Genomic DNA, 16363 nt, shown 5'->3' with positions numbered 1-16363 from the left:
CGCGTTTCAAAAAATATTTAGCACATGGTATCTACTGTGGACAGCCGCAAGCTGACCGTCCCTATCTGCATACGCGTCACCGTAGATGGCACGTACACTTCGCTCACGTGGGCACACGCAAAACCATGTTATCTGTATCATCAGCTCTTATAGCGTATATTGCACTAATTGGCGCTCACAATTTAAACCACAGTATTGAGTGGGAAGTACGTGCGGCGAATAAGCTGCTGTTTACATAGATACTACCACTGCGTGACAGTGCAGACCGTACAAATGGACGTGGCACGTCGATGTGTCTGAACGCAATATTGTACTTTAGTGTCCTGTCCATAATAGTCAAGATAAGAGCTCGGTTGAGTCGCGGATGACTATAAGGTGTGCCCGCCTCGCGCGTATATATCGCGTTGGCTACTGCTAACAGACGCGCGTTCAGCATACCTGTATCGCTGCGGAATGGCCTGTGCCCAGTTAGTGACGCGCTGGATTATACAGAACGATACATCAATAGCGTAAGCACAGAAAGCTAGCACGACGACGCACAAGTACCGATAAAGAAACCGTAACCCCATATACATAGGTTGGGCTATCACGAGCGCGTGGCAAATACACTCATTAACGACCTCGCGATATATGCACGGACACATCAAATAGCACGCCGAGCTGATAAGTAGGCAGTGAAAGTACTCCATCTAATGTACATGAACTATTATTCAATTTAAGTCTAACCATCACTACGATCTGATACTCTGCCTACAGCCATATATCTTCGTATGTTCCAGCCGGTAAAAAGAATGTGCACGCAGTGGTGCCTCTTCGTCCGATCTAGACGAGGCCTTTTGTCGTACATATCGGACCCAGTATAATGTCAGTCGGAAAGGATTTACGCCACTCTGTCAGTCAGTAGCTATCCAAATAAGTCAGAAAGTACGTCAGCTATACAAGTAAGATAAATGCATGCGGAAGATAGTGGAAATACCCTTCAGTAACATCACAAACAGCTCAACAGAATAATTTCAAAGCATAATATTGATGTTTGTGGCGACCATCGGCAAATACTACCGATCCTAAAAGATACTTCGCGCGCGGAGCTGATTAACATTGCTCTATTCGACCGTCGCAATCGATGATATGTGTCGACTGCCTCACGGCGATGACGTGCAGATGGGTAAAATGTGTGAGTAGGCGTATTTACTCTAGCTACACTGGGATTCCTCACCGATCTACGCATATTTCGTAGCATCATTGATACTGACCCGTCTTCCGTACAGCATATATTAGCTTTGCAACCACGTGCGCCTTCGATTCGTGTCATTTTAGGAGCAATGCGCTCAAACGAGATTATAGACAAAACCTTCCCGGGTAAGATGGTGCTCTGCTTGCAGATCACGTTAAACTCTGGTCGTGTCTACCATAACATGTGAGCACTATAGATACTGTGTGCGGTGTTGTTTTGGAACGTAATATACGTAGATCACAGTATACATGTACTATATGTTGCTTTGCTTTGACTAGAAACTCTAAGCCCACCACAGTGCATCGGAGTCGGACAGCCCACACTACACCAACCAACCATGCTCTAGCGTCCGCGGAGCGGGCGCTCAGAGCGCTAGTTTCCCGCCACCTAAACTTGCAGCGTGTCTGTCCGTCCGTCCGTCCGTCTGTCAATCAGTCCGTCGCTTTTCTCTCTTTCTGCTTTTTCCTACCCTTTCGCCTGGCTGTCTAATACAGTTTCCTCCCATCTTACCGACCGCGCCTACCTTTCTGACTCGACCTAACTATGCCAAAAATTACAAATATATTCAAAAGCGTTACACAATTAACTCGCGCCCTGATTGGGCAATACCTGCCGACCTGCGACACTGACTGGATCTGTCGCACGATCAGACCGTCTCTCGCCCTCGCGATTGGACGTGATGTAAACATTTCTGCCCAGCACGAAACGCATCGATTGGTTGCAAACAGCCAGGCGAGCTGCGCAGAAACTTGATTATTGCGCAAAACCTGTCGTATGTACTGCAAATCGGGCACACTAACCACTTTATTTTCTAAGAGCTCTGTACACTTCTCAAATAGAGATATTTATCATTATTAATGTAGACTTCACAGACCAGTATTTTGTAAGAGCTCAGGGATGTTATTTTCCGCACACTTTTCAAAGTAAAGACGATATTGAAATTACTAATTTTACTAATATAAGCTGCAAGTACGTTGTGTTGCCTGTCCATTTGAGCAACATACACTGGGGTGTGATTATTGTCAGTATTTCATACCGGACGGCGATGGCGACAGTCACACCGTATTTCTACGAGCCATTGTGCTCTACGTCATACAACGACACTCTTGAGCACACCTACGAGGCAGTAGTGACCGATTTTTAAGAGTTTGGCACGATTCCACCATGCTGGGAGAGCCATATCCAATCGTTGAAGAGACCGTGTGGCTTTCCGGACCGAAGCAGCCCGACGAAACTTCTTGCGGTGTGCTAGTTCTCGCCTAAGTGTATACGATGCTTAAAAATAGCTCGCAATTTACCCGATGTGCTGTAAGCCATGACGACGTCACTATTATACGTCTTCGCATTATGTGGATGATCTTAAGGCAACCCGAGGTAACCACGAGAAAAAACAAGGTAGCGAAGGCGGTCCAAGACACAGATCTGGAACTACTGGCGACAATTAAGACGTAGCATGTTGTGTTTCGGAAGCCAATTAATTGTAAACTTCTTACTCAATAACCCCACTCTGGTCCTCAAATCCTCAATGCTGCGTGTGGCCTAACATTGAGCTGCAACACTCCTCAAGCACAACCGAGTAAGACATGACGTACTTTGAGCTGCGAATAGGAACCCCCGTCACGGCTGCAATGCGGGTGGTTTCCTCCTTTTCGAGTGAGATCAATGTAGCTAGCTCATCGTGCGCATTTAACAGCTTCGCCGTGTACTTGGCCAGTTTTTCAAGCTTCCCTTCCATTAGTTCAATCTGCTGAAGCCGGGACTGAAGCAGCTTTTGGCAAAGCTTGGCCTGGTGAGTTTGAAGAGTCTCCGCACCACCACGGCGAGCTGCAGCTAGCTCTAGATACCCCGAAGGCGCTGGGTGACTAGCAATAGCGCTCTTAAGAAGGTTGGCGTGGCTGATGTCGTCTTCGCTCATACTTGTCTCCTTTAAAACGGCCGACTGCGATCTACTAAGAAATTCACAATAGGGGCCAGAAACTTTTACGGTTCCCGTCATCTATCTCTTTTAAATTACGCCACGAGCGTATTTTATTTAGCAAATGTTGCTCTCTGTGGCTCTCCTTGTGTCGATGTGGTCTGTTCCGTTGCTATAAGAGCTGTTGTCTTGTCGTTGACGAGCTGCAGTAACGTCGTCCCTGCTGGTCTCCAGTACTAATCCACGTGTTTCTATTTCGGCGCGACAAAGCTCGCAAAAGATTTGCGAGCCTTGTAAGTGATGGTGCGCTTGATCTGTTCTCTGGCATGGGCGTGACGCTCATCGTAGTGCTGAATTACGTGGGGCAGTATACCCCCGAGACTAAAGCTTTTGGTGTATACCCATGGTACAACGATGAATGGGCTGCGAAAGCGCTGAACGAATTCCAGATGGTACTTGTTGTATCGTGGTCCGATCTAGCCAGTCGAGTGATTTTTTCACTCGGTTTGCTTATGACAATAACCAACATGAAGAAGTTGCTGTGCCCCATTCCACGACATGGAAATCGAGTTGTAGACTCCAAAGACACATCGCTGGACATCCCTGAATCTGAAAAAGTAAAGCCGAATACCGTCCCAGGGATACCGAAGAAGCATCATGGAAGGAAAGCGAAATGGTCGCGCTGGTGGCAAGTGACAATTCATGGTATACATCTCGTCTTCTTTATGTGGGGGGTTGGAGTTCTTAGTCTACACATCCATGCATCAGTGCAAACTTCATTGCAGCAGTGCACACTACAAGTGAGACCGTGGGCAGCTGTCCGCCCGTGCTGTTTCTTGGTATCACTCGATTGCCATCGCCTCCAAATTTCTGGTCAACTGAAAGAAGTCGACTCCAAATGGCGAGAATTTGACGGATCTACGGTGGCTCTGATGGTTATCAAACATTGTCCTTTGGTCGCGATCCCCTATACATTCAATGAATTCCACGAACTCATCAGCGTTAAAATATATAATTCGACAATCGTCGACTGGAGAGAATCGGCTGCAATTACGAATACGAACCACCCGGCATTTTTGACTCTTATGGTCGTTCGGACCAACATGACAAACGGACAATTGCCGGTAGGTTTCCAATCCATTGACACACCGGTCAACTTGTACGACTAGGAGTTTTGTGCTACTAATCTTCGTCAAGTTCCAGACGATCTCGACCTTAAGTGGCTAGCAGGATCGATTGTCATCATCGAATACAGTCAACTGCAGGTCGTTCCCCAAGCTCTATTACGCATTATGCCATCCTATTTTTCACTCACCGGCAATCCATCAGCGAACTTCCACCTGAGATTTCTGAGATTGAAGGGTTGACAGACCTGGGTATCGGCGATACAAATTATTGAGAGCTTCCTCAGAATGTGACTCAACTCTCACCAGCACTCTCGTCAATCTACGTAATAGGTACACGGATATCGCTCTTTTGGTCGTGGGTGGATGACATTCTCGGGCGGGACAGTATTCGAAGCATACCACGAGCGATCTATGCAGGAAACACAATTTATTTTGACGATTTGTAGAGGATTTCGACGAAGTTAACCAGTTCTTTTAGTACTGTAACAAGTTCTGATTATTCTCTACAACTTATGGATCCAGCGGAGGCAGGTTTTGAGGGGAGTATCTGGTCGTTTGTGGAGTGTAACCCTGCTATAAGTGGACTCAGTGGACCTCTATACCCCCTAGCAGCGGAGGACAAGCAGAATGCACTCCACAGTTGAACACCGGAGATACTATTTTGCACTTTGCATAACAGTTTTCATTTTATCCTTTTAAAGCAAAAGGCTTATTGAGGGAGACTTCTGTTCTGTACGAGCAAGGCTAATTTCTTGCACTAAAGTCCTACGTACCGGAATCGACGAAAAAAATGCAATACCGCGACCAAAAATCTAATACGACAAAAACCATGTGGATGACACCCCGCCCCAAGGAATAAGCCATTTTTTTAATCTTCACTATTATCGCCTTCCTCTTCTACTGTATCATAGTATTTTTGAGCTCGTCTCGTACCTCAACGACGAACACTTGGTTTCCACACCTAAAAAGGACAGATACAAAAAAAATATATAAAGAAATAGAAATCAAATTCTATTTCAACAAACCTCATTTATCCATTCGAGCATCCACTCTTCGTCACAATACGCATTCTTTTGAGCTGTGAGAATAGCTCCCTTGCGATAATAGTGGTTACCAATCAACTCCTGGTGGGGTGGTCCGCTTCACGCGCCCGAAAAAACGACGAACGCCAAAAGCTTCTTCCCAAATACCGAAGCACGAAATGAATATTTATGCCTTTTTACCTTTTTACGATTTACTTGGGGTGATAATTTTACAGCGTTGCATTATTTTTTCGTCGATTCCGGTAAGCTATGTTGCGTGTAGAAAGCAATCTCTCAAAACATACCGGTTTTCTACAACCGGTGTAAAAAGTACCTTCAGGTCAAAACCGTAAAAACGGCGGAAGGCGTAAAATCTCGCACAAGATACTCCTGTCCATTTGAAACCGTCGCTTTGCTTAAGAAAAGGCGCGCTTTAACTGGGACACTGTTTTGATGCCAAACAGATTAATTTTGCAGACTTTTTACGGACCACTGGTTGCAAAACTTGATCGGTTGCAAAAATACCGTACATTCCGGTACACGATGTAAGCTAATCCTGGGACGTTGTACAGTACAGAAGTCCCTCAAAGTAAACCGAGACACGATCTTAGAGGGTGATAAACAGATGTTTAAAAAGTACTGATATTTAGTTAAGAAGCGAGGCGATCTTGCTCCTGTCACAGAATGTCTGCGTGCCGCTAGCAGTTCTGAATGGTTTTGGGTGAGATCTCGTCGTAGGCCACCTTACTCCAACAAAGAGCGGTGTAGATATCTAGAGCCAGTGTCAGCCGATGTTTGGGGTCTTTGCGTCCAGAGAACACCTTCCTCTGCGTGAGATTGTACTTAGCCTCGCTCCGAAAGAAGAACGAGGTCTCATCCATGTTGCAGATCTCGGACCGGGCGTACGAGTCCGTCAGCTTTCGTAGTTTCACACGTCCGGCTTCAGCTGCCTCTTGGTCAACTGACGCAGCTTCGCCGTGCTTCCGCTTCTTGGAGATTCCGTGACGCTCTTGCGATCTATACAGCCAGCCCTTAGAGAGCTTCAACGTGGTGTTCTCGCCATACACGTTCACGCGAAGAGCGATAACCTTTATTACCTTGCCTGTGATAGCCTCCACCTTGCCGTCCATTGCCTTAAAGACCTTCATAATGCGAGCGTCCGTCTCCTGGATTTGGGGGCTGATGAGCTGCTTGCGCTCTAGCTGACAGGGCTCTATAGCGGCCCACTTAGACTCCCCAGCGATAACATTGCGAGCGGCATCGCGTGAAAGAGATTTTTCCAGCTTGAACGCACGGGTTGCCCACGCTGCGAGCTGTGTAGACAGTTTGCCTTCGGCGCGCATATCCTTCGCATACTTGCACATGAAACAGTTTTACTTATGAGAGCCCCGGGGTCCGGATGGGACCCCAGGGGCCCGCCAATTGTTTCACATAGCGATCTTCTGCTCCATATTAAGGCGGATCCGGCGCGGCATGGGGCTGGCGGTCATGGTCGCTTGGAAGAGTGATAGTGAGCATGGAGGGAGGCGTACGAAGCGGGAGCATGAGTTACCATTCTCTAATTTCTCGTACACTCAGTCTTTCAATGGTTTAGTTAGCGAAGAGACCGGACCGGTCTGAAAATGATGGAGATCTTTCCCGCCGACTGCAGTTCATCCAAAATCAGTGCATTTTTGTGATTGGCCAGTTGAACCTGTATGTACCGTAGCAGATATGGCGGGGTATTACGTAAGTAGGTGACGCTTACTTTGAGGGACTTCTGTATTACGTTTAAACGATACCGTAATCCACAGCTCGTGTTTAGCTCAGGCGTAAACTCTGAACCTGTTTACTGTACTATCATACACTGTTCTTCACCCATGCGATTTCTCACTTCGCATTTTTCCCTCTACCAAACAAAATCGACCACTAGGAGCACCTATTGTCGATGCGGACCGACTACCTGATGCTGCTAGCAGCGGCCATTGTGTTTTTACACATCCCTGCCTTGACGATGCCTGCGGCTGAAGCGAGGCAAACAGCAGCGAATATTATGTACCCAGTTCTCGATGGAGAACAAAATGTCCTTGGCAAGCGATCCCAAAGAACCGACCACATGAGAGTTAGCAATGTTGAGGACCGAGAAGATGATGAAGAACGAATTTTTCGTCGATTTACGGATTGGATCAAGTACCTTTTTAACAAGATGAATCCGAAACAGTTACACACCTACTTGGGCTTAGATGGCCTTGGCGAAACGGCCTATAAGCACAAGAGCTACCCGATCTATCTGATGAAGTCGAAAAAGTGGCGGGACAAACTATAAATCAAGAATCAACTCATGGACCGAGAAGGACATTGATGGCGGTCAGGATAAAAAAAAACTTAAAACCCAATAATTACGGTATTGGCTCACTACAATAATTGGTTATTGTCGTACTGACACAGTGAAGTATTACATTTGGGCTCCTAACTTTATCGAAGCGAAACGATGGAAACCCATCGACACGGATAGAACTGCTTGCGTCTGTAAAGTATATGTGCCAGCTTGCAAGCGCTAACTATCAAGAAATCGCACCTGTACTACAGGCTTAAAAGGGTTTTGGACCCTACTGAAGCTGAATATCAATGCCTTGCAACGAAACATGAAAATGGGTTGCTTAACACATGGGCTTCCTTGATATACAGGTTGCTTGCATGGCGGGTAAGTGAAGTACATGTATGCAATGCGACGCCGCTCCGCGGCACTTGCCGCCAAATTTGGTTGCCCCTCGTGGCTCGAAGTATCCGCCATGCACATACTGTATATATCTCCCATAAAAAACATTTCTACCAATTTTAACGATTGTTTTATACTTGGGGAGCTAAATAAAGAATCAATGGTCACTTACAGAGGCTCAGTTAGAGAGGTGTGACTGTATATGGAATGTCGCTCCGTTTTATAGTTTGTACTCACGATAAAATGATACACTATTAATATTTTTGAGCCGCGATAGATCTTAAACTACTTATTTAAACTTAACGAAATGAATCACCACGTGGTTTTGTTTTAAAGTAGCAACTAGGGAACCTTTGTAGTGCCAAAATGTCAGCTACACGACGCCGCCGAGTAAGCTTTTTTTAGGAAAGGAACTGGTCGACTTCTTCCACAAATACGAGACCAGCACAATCACATCGGATGACCGACCTATTGGCTGCTCATAGACAGTGATATAAAATCTAGCCTCAAAAACTACAGCCAGCCAGTTTCGACTAACAGTAACCAATGTATGGCAGCACATAATAAATTTTATTTAAAACACGCAACGATATGCTGTCAAAACGCTTACATGCTGAAGCTGACATTACCAGACCCACCTTTTCTAGTATCAACAGCACTCGGGCGCTACATTGAGCTTTTGTACTTACTCATCAGTATGAAAGGTATACAGAGCATGAACAAGGAATGCTAAAGTCATTGACGACGTTAATGAGAGCCCAGGTCATAAAATACAGGCGCAAACGTCGCAGTTGCTTCTTTCACCAAAATGGCTACATGTTACGATTTTCTTTAAATGGCCATTTCTTTAAAATAATAGTCCGTTTCGGCCGAACCAATTGGGTGCCACTTAAAGGGATGTGACTGTACACACTTTAACCCTTTCGCGAGGCTATACTTTACAAAATTAAGTCAAATCAAGGTAAAGGGCGATTTTTTCGCCCTTTTAGCTGTAACGAATTCCCTCAGCTATGACATTCAGAAAGGTGTTCGCACATAACCAGAAACTGCATGTACTGTCAATCCAAAGTGTTAAAAAATCTATTGTTGTAGATTATTATCTGCAACGATTCGGAACATGTCGTCAAAATCATCGTCCAAGCTATAATAAACGCGTAAATTCTCCTATCTTCATGTCTAAATCCCCTGATATAGGATTTTATTCACGATGTCATTTGCATCCTCATACTTTCAGGTTTAATATCGTCGTGTTCTCCACCACCACATCCAATCAAACTCATTCCTCCCTCAAATCTTTTATGCAGCGTACCAAACAAAGCTCCTTATCTTTTGGCAGCACCGTGCCCTCACCTTTCGCTCGTGACTTTTTCTTGGTGGCACCGCCAATTTCGCCGCATAAATTTTCGAGTTTGGGCCGTGTCTGGCGCCAACAATGAATAAGTGTACGGCGGCTGTCATATTTAGACTGAGTAAGATCAGTATACAAATAACTCATTGATCGCTTGATATCTCCACCCCTTTCCTAGGGGTCTAGGACCTCTAGTTTGTGCGCCGCTGTGACGAGGTAACTCCTGTGATGAAGCACAGCACTGGCGTGCTGTCTTATCCAACAGCATGCAACGGCGAGCGAAGCCATTGAGTACATGGATGTATACAAGCTGCATCGGCAGAGGAAGTTAAAGCAGGATTTTCACAGGTGCAGCATTCATATGCTTGAGGTACGGGCATTCAAGTAGATTGTAGGAGAAATGGTAGCAACCACTTGTAGGAGAGCTAGGAGCAGCTACTTGTAGGACTTCTCCGACATCTAACTAACTCAGTTGTCAATTTACTACAAACACAGCAAGTAGCCAAACCAACACGCGACATTTGGCTAGCAAAAAACCGTAGCGTGGCTACATCGACCAACAAGAAGAACAAATCTCCGTCACCGACAGCTCAGCATGACGGACGATATAGCATTTACCAAGACCAAGGCAAATGGTACAGTGGTGAAGAAGAAGGTTCCTGTCTTCCGCGACAGAGACTGGAAAGCGTGGCTAACCTGGGTGCTGAACTTGCAAGAGTTCCAAGCATTCATGGGCTACACACTACATCAAGGCGATCAATGGGCAATGGCCGAAGATATCCAGGTTTTACTGTTTGACGAGAGCCTGCGATTCTCTAACGACATCTTCAGGGAGGAAGCAGAGTTCCGACCAAACATCACCCTCATGGCACTTAGACAGCTAACGGCCAGACACTGTCCTCCAGGAACGCGTGGTGTCCTCATGGACGAACTCATGCAACTGCGGAAGAAAAAGGGGACAAATGTGAGAGAGTACAGCCGAAAATTTAGAACTCTGCTGCGAATGTTTCATTTTTAGAGCACGGAGAAAACGAAGCCGTGCCGGAAGCAGACATCGTCAGGATGTACGAGTTGGTGGACTGGCAAGTCGAGCTGCACCGTGTGTCCCGAGGCTGGGATCTACGCAGTATGGAGGCGCAATTTGAGCTGATTGAGAGGAACGAACGTGACAGCGAAGGCCTGCGAGGGCAACGTCAACGCCAGAGAGATCAGCAACCTCGACAGCGTCAAAACGAGAGGAGCCGCAACAATCAGCGGCCTCGCAACAACAATCAAGGACGGAACGACAAGTACTGTAGCTTCTGCAAGAGAAACAATCACAACGGCAACGAGTGCTTTCGTGACCCGGCATCTCCTGCATATCGCCCACGTAATTTCGGTGGTGCACAGTACCAGCCCAACCGTAATCACCAGACCAAAAACTTTGGTGGTGGCAATCGAAATGCCTACAGCAATACCAACAACTCATCGATGGCACTAATGCAAGGTCAAATTGCAGAGATGGCTGCAATGATGAAGACGTTAAAACAACGACAGGATGACGAGTATGCAGCAGTTCAGTTTTATGACAAATCATTGCATAATACGATGGCTTCCAGAGTTGAAATGGCTACAGCTCCGGGCGATTGTGAGCCGCGTATGGAGATTGACGTACAAATTGGTTCTGTACGACTGAAAGCTCTTCTCGACACGGGAAGTACGAACTCGGCGCTGGATCAGAAGACCCTGAGTGCACTCCAAGGAGACGTTGTTCTCGAACTAGAGACAGCGAAGTACAGGAATGCGGACAACTTGATCGGCCAGACAACTCACCGTGCCACGTCGACGCTGAAGCTGTTGGCATTTTCAAACACGAGAACGTGTACACATTCGTTTCGGGTAACGGAGACGCTGCTATATCCCGTGATGCTAGGGAAGGACTTCATGTGAAAGCAAAAGATGGTGATCGACCTCGAAGATGGCACTTTGAAGTGGGATGAAATCGAGATTAAGATGGCTACAGGTCGTAGCGTCCAGAAGCGGGCAGCAGCAGTTCTTGCTGCGGATATGGAGTGCAGAGCAGAAATTGCAGCTGATGAACCCGAAGAAGGGCCTCCGAGTGATCTGATAGCAACGCAGCGACTGACAGCAGATCAGACGATCGTGTTGTTGACCAGGAAGTTCCCATCGTTATTCTCTGGGAAATTGGGAACATTTCGTAAGGAGCCGTACATTATTCCTTTAAAGCCCGATGCTGAGCCGTACGCTGGCAAACCCTTCCCGATTCCTCTGCCGTACTTTGAGGCGACGAGACAAAAAATCGATCGACTCGTTGCTTTTGGTGTTCTGACACCGGATTCTTCATCTGAGTGGGCTTCACCGGCGTTTGTGATCCCGAAGAAGGACGGATCAGTGAGATTGGTGTGTGATTTTCGCCAGCCAAACAAGCGTTTACGACGAAGTTTCTATCAGGTGCGTTCGGTCCCTGAGATGATTCGCTCAGTACCAAGGCCAGTGTATGTTTCGGCCTTTGACGTTCCACTCAGCTACTACACAAGGGTGCTAGCTGGGCAAAATCGTGATGCAACTGCCATTGTGGTGGCGGGCATAGGAAAATTTGTCTTCAATCGACTACCGATGGGTGTTTCGACGGCACCTGACGAATTTCAAGCCTCGATGGACGAGTTGCTTGGAGATTTAAGCTACGTCCGCGTTTACCTGGACGATATTTTCGTGATCTCGGAAACGTTTGAGCAGCACATGGAACATTTGGAGATGGTGTTTACGCGTCTCATTGACGCAGGGTTGACTTTGCACCCGAAGAAGAGTAAGATTTGTGCGGATGCGGTGGACTACCTTGGTTACCGCCTATGTGAGGCTGGCATTGAGCCGATCCCGAACAAGGTGCGAGCTATCACAGCAATTGCGCCGCCTCGCCATCGTCGTGACCTTCGACGATTTATTGGCATGGCGAACTACTATCGCGACATGATCCCCAAGCGAGCCGCATTGTTTAGCCCACTAACAGCGCTACTATCGCCATCAAAACCTTTTCGATGGACGACCGAGCTACAAACGGCATTTGAGGCAGTGAAGGAGGCACTCGCTGGCACAGTGAAGCTGGCATTTCCAGAGTCTGGCAAACCTTTTCACGACTACACAGACGCTTCACAACTACAGCTCGGAGCCGTCATCATACAGCACGACAAACCGCTGGTATTCTGGTCGAAGAAATGAATTGGTGCTCAGATGCTGTACCCAGCAAACCGACTGGAGTTACTAAGCATTGTTCTCGTGTTGCGCAAATTTCGTAGCCTGCTTCTTGGCCCAAGAACTACATCTTTTCACGGATCACTTGAACTTGACGTACTCTACGTTTCATGACGTACACATGATGTGTTGGCGGCTAGAAGTTGAGGAGTTCGGCCCGGTGTTTCACTACGTACCTGGTCAGAATAATGAAGTCACCGATGCGCTCTCGCGTCTGCCGATGAATGACGATCCCCCGACCGAACTGGAGGAGAGAGATAGTGATAATACTATGCAGACATGCGCGGCAATGGATACCGACGACGACAACCTGTTCAGCTTCGACATGCACACAGTGGCGCAAGAGCAAGAGAATGACTCCAACCTGGAAAAAGACTGCAAGTGTGAGCTTGGTGGAGTACAGCTGTGGGTCGATCGACACTCGAAGAAGGTGCTCGTGCCTGAAAGCCTCCGCAACAAGCTGCTAACAACATATCACGAGTGGTTGATCCATCCCGGCGCCAGCACCATGAAGGCAACCATCAATCAAGTCTTTACTTGGGCAAAGCTGGACAGAGACGTCACGAAATTTGTCGAAGCTTGTCTGCCCTGCAGCAAGACCAAGCACCCCACTGTTCGATACGGCAAATTACCGGTTAAGAAGGCAATTGTTTGGTCATGGTACGAAATCGCTGTGGATTCTATTGGGCCCTACGGCAAGCAGAAATTCAGGGCACTTACGATTATTGACACATCAACGAGGCTGATAGAAATCTTACCTGCACTTGACGGGACCAGCAGCGAGGCTGCCTTCCTACTTGACCGTCACTGGCTGAATCGCTACCCCCGTCCTGTGAAGTGTATTTACGATGAAGGAAGTGAATTCAAGAAGGAATTTTTCGAGCTTCTCGATAGCTACGGCATTGAACATTCCCCTACTACTGTGCGCAACCCGCAGGCAAATGCGGTGATTGAACGAGTACATCGCGTCATTGGCGACAAAATGCGAACCAAGACGCTGAAAACCGCAGATGAATGGGAGCAATTCCTGAATAACACGACTTTTGCACTGCGTGCGGCATACCACTCCATGACAAACACGTCGCCAGCTCAACAGGCCTTCGGCCGCAACATGTTCTTTGACATGAAGCATGAGACAGACTGGGTCGAGGAGCACCGCCGGAAAGCAGACCAGATCAAGAGAAACAACGAACGTGAAAAAACAGGAGAGTGAACTGGGACTATACTCCAGGAGACATGGTTTTACTCCGTCGCAACGCTGGTGTCCAAGGGAAGACACTGCTGCTTTTCGACGGCCCCTACGAGGTCCTAGCCGTGCAAGATACGGGAACGTTGACGCTCGACAAGGGTCGATACATCGCGAAGGTCAACCTTCGTTGAGTTCGCCCCTGCAAGAATCAACGTGGAGGAGACTGTGATAAGGCACAGCACTGAAGTGCTGTCTTATCCAACAGCATGCAATGGCGAGCGAAGCCATTGAGTACATGGATGTATACAAGCTGCATCGGCAGAGGAAGTTAAAGCAGGATTTCCACAGGTGCAGCATTCATATGCTTGAGGTACGGGCATTCAAGTAGATTGTAGGAGAAATGGTAGCAACCACTTGTAGGAGAGCTAGGAGCAGCTACTCGTAGGACTTCTCCGACATCTAACTAACTCAGCTGTCAATTTACTACAAACACAGCAAGTAGCCAAACCAACACGCGACAACTCCTCACTTAACGGCCTCGGCCTCCTGGAAGTCGTAGTCGCCTTTTTGGGCGGCGGCGTTGCGTAGAAGCCATCCGATGGCAAAATACACAGACAGAAAGACAGTTCGTACGGCTGAATGCGATAGCTTAGGATGCACGGAGGTCTTTCCCGTCCGGCCTCTGATGAATAAAAACCCTCCTAAATGTCATAGCAAATCGTACGTGATAACTAAGGGAATTTTGTAGATAGAGACATGCAGTTGGAATAGTTACCTGCGACCTAAAAGGGAGAAAAAAACGCCCTTTACACGTTTTTTTGATTGGCTAATAAGCGAACATTAGGAATGATTGAGGCGATGACGACCACAACTATCGTGACTGGACAAAACAAACTGGTACAGCGTACCTTCCCGGTAACATAACGCTGACAAATACGAAGATATTTACCCCAGCGACCAGTTTCTGAATGATGACGCGTTGGCGTTGATCAGTGGATGATGCTCGCCGCGGCGCTCGGTGTCGTGTTAGCGCCCAACTTAAAAAAAAGCGGTGGGAATAACAAGTCTACGGAGCTAATGCAGCCTTGGTTAGCCTATAAACGGCCGCGATCAGACGGAGGCATATAAGGACTGCTACATAATGCTCAAGATGCATCTTTAGCAATCACTTATCGTAAAACACGGATCCAATGCTACACACGGATCGAGTGCAACAAAGAGAAAAAATGCAGATCACATGATGTGCAAAAACAAAAAGGCGAATCTTTAAAGGTTTCACCCCTCTACTCAGTGTATCCATTTTATTGTTCTTGATCTACCTCTAGCATCGGTGCTTCTTCTTCGGCATAAGTTGGTACTCTGAAGCGGTCTTCTATATCTCGAGGCCCAGTAGGTAGTATCTTGCTCTTGGTGAAGCCCTTTCGAATCGTCGCCGGCGAAATTCAAGCCCACCCTTCTGCTACAAAGCGCGAAATAGGTTGACGCTTCTCTTGTGGGGTCTTTGGGAACTCATGATCAATGTGGTAAGCCAAGTAGCTATTTCTGCATTTTGATACCAATTAGAAAATATTTATTATAAAGCAAAACGAAAGCTTACCGCACATAGTCCTTGAATGGCTTCATCACCGCAACGTCCATCGGCTGCGCCAGCCCTGCTATCCCCAGCGAAACAAACTCAACCTGCGTGCAGCAGCCCTCTTTGAGCACGGTACGAACAGAATCGATCTTGTGGATTTTTAAGCTGTCCAACAGGAGTAGCCTAGAGCTATCTATGAGGGTTTCCAGATCTAGCACAATAACAATTTAGAAACTCATACTTACAATAAAATAAACCGATAGTGTACGTACGCGTTGAATCCACTCTTGCATCACAACTTCGTTGCAAAACGCTTTCTTTTGGACAGTGTGTTCGCATGATGAGTGTCCAAAGGACGGATTCAAAACGTCCTGTGACACCGGGCCGCCAGGAATGGCGGCAAAAGCTACGGGGGGAGGCAATTTAACTCCCGTGGCTGATGCAGCTAGAAATACAGAGCACCGAAACCCATTCACCTCACTTCCTACAATACGCACAGTTAGTAAAATAATAATAAGTTTAAATATTTTTAGTAAGTTAAAAATACCTTGTCTGACGCCCACAGCTGGAGTTCCAACGAAGTCGAGTGTTGTCTTGCCATTCATGTCAATGTAAATTGAAGTTTGATCCATGTTGAACACAGAGCCGTATTTGGGCGGGCTTGTGGCATATGAAAGAGCTCCACACTCTTCCATTGCGTACTGAATTGAGTGGCTAAACTTTGAAGCAACAAGCTGACACACAAAATAAGAAATAGAAGTAAAAAAAAATAAACAGTATTACTAGCATCACCTCCATGTCGGATCTAATCTTGCGGCCTTTATGAGTAATGCGTTTGATAGAAGGCCTGTTACGTTTGAGAAAGCGGCGCAAAAACTCGATATTTGCACCGCGGGAACGACTCGCAAAGAGCTCTCCATCAAACCTAGAGGGCATTAGAAGCGACATTGCATCGAAACGCAGAGAGATCGATTTTGCGCATTTCTGTAATCCACGACAACAGTC

The 16363-nt window shown here is 47.0% G+C and overlaps 1 protein-coding gene across 1 annotated transcript; it reads left to right on the top strand.

The window, feature by feature from the left end:
• Window positions 1-7243: 7243 nt before the first annotated feature.
• PITG_16243 (secreted RxLR effector peptide protein, putative) lies at window positions 7244-7603 on the top strand (the record flags this gene model as incomplete). Its single annotated transcript, XM_002897597.1, has 1 exon — window positions 7244-7603. The coding sequence occupies one exon, from the start codon at window positions 7244-7246 to the stop codon at window positions 7601-7603; it is 360 nt and encodes a 119-aa protein (XP_002897643.1).
• Between the last annotated feature and the right edge of the window lie 8760 nt (window positions 7604-16363).

This window comes from Phytophthora infestans, genomic scaffold (genome assembly GCF_000142945.1).
Source record: "Phytophthora infestans T30-4 supercont1.43 genomic scaffold, whole genome shotgun sequence".
In the NCBI taxonomy this organism is placed as follows: domain Eukaryota; phylum Oomycota; class Peronosporomycetes; order Peronosporales; family Peronosporaceae; genus Phytophthora; species Phytophthora infestans.
The sequence above is the reverse complement of the archived record's forward strand: the minus strand, read 5'-3'. Positions and strand labels throughout refer to the sequence as shown.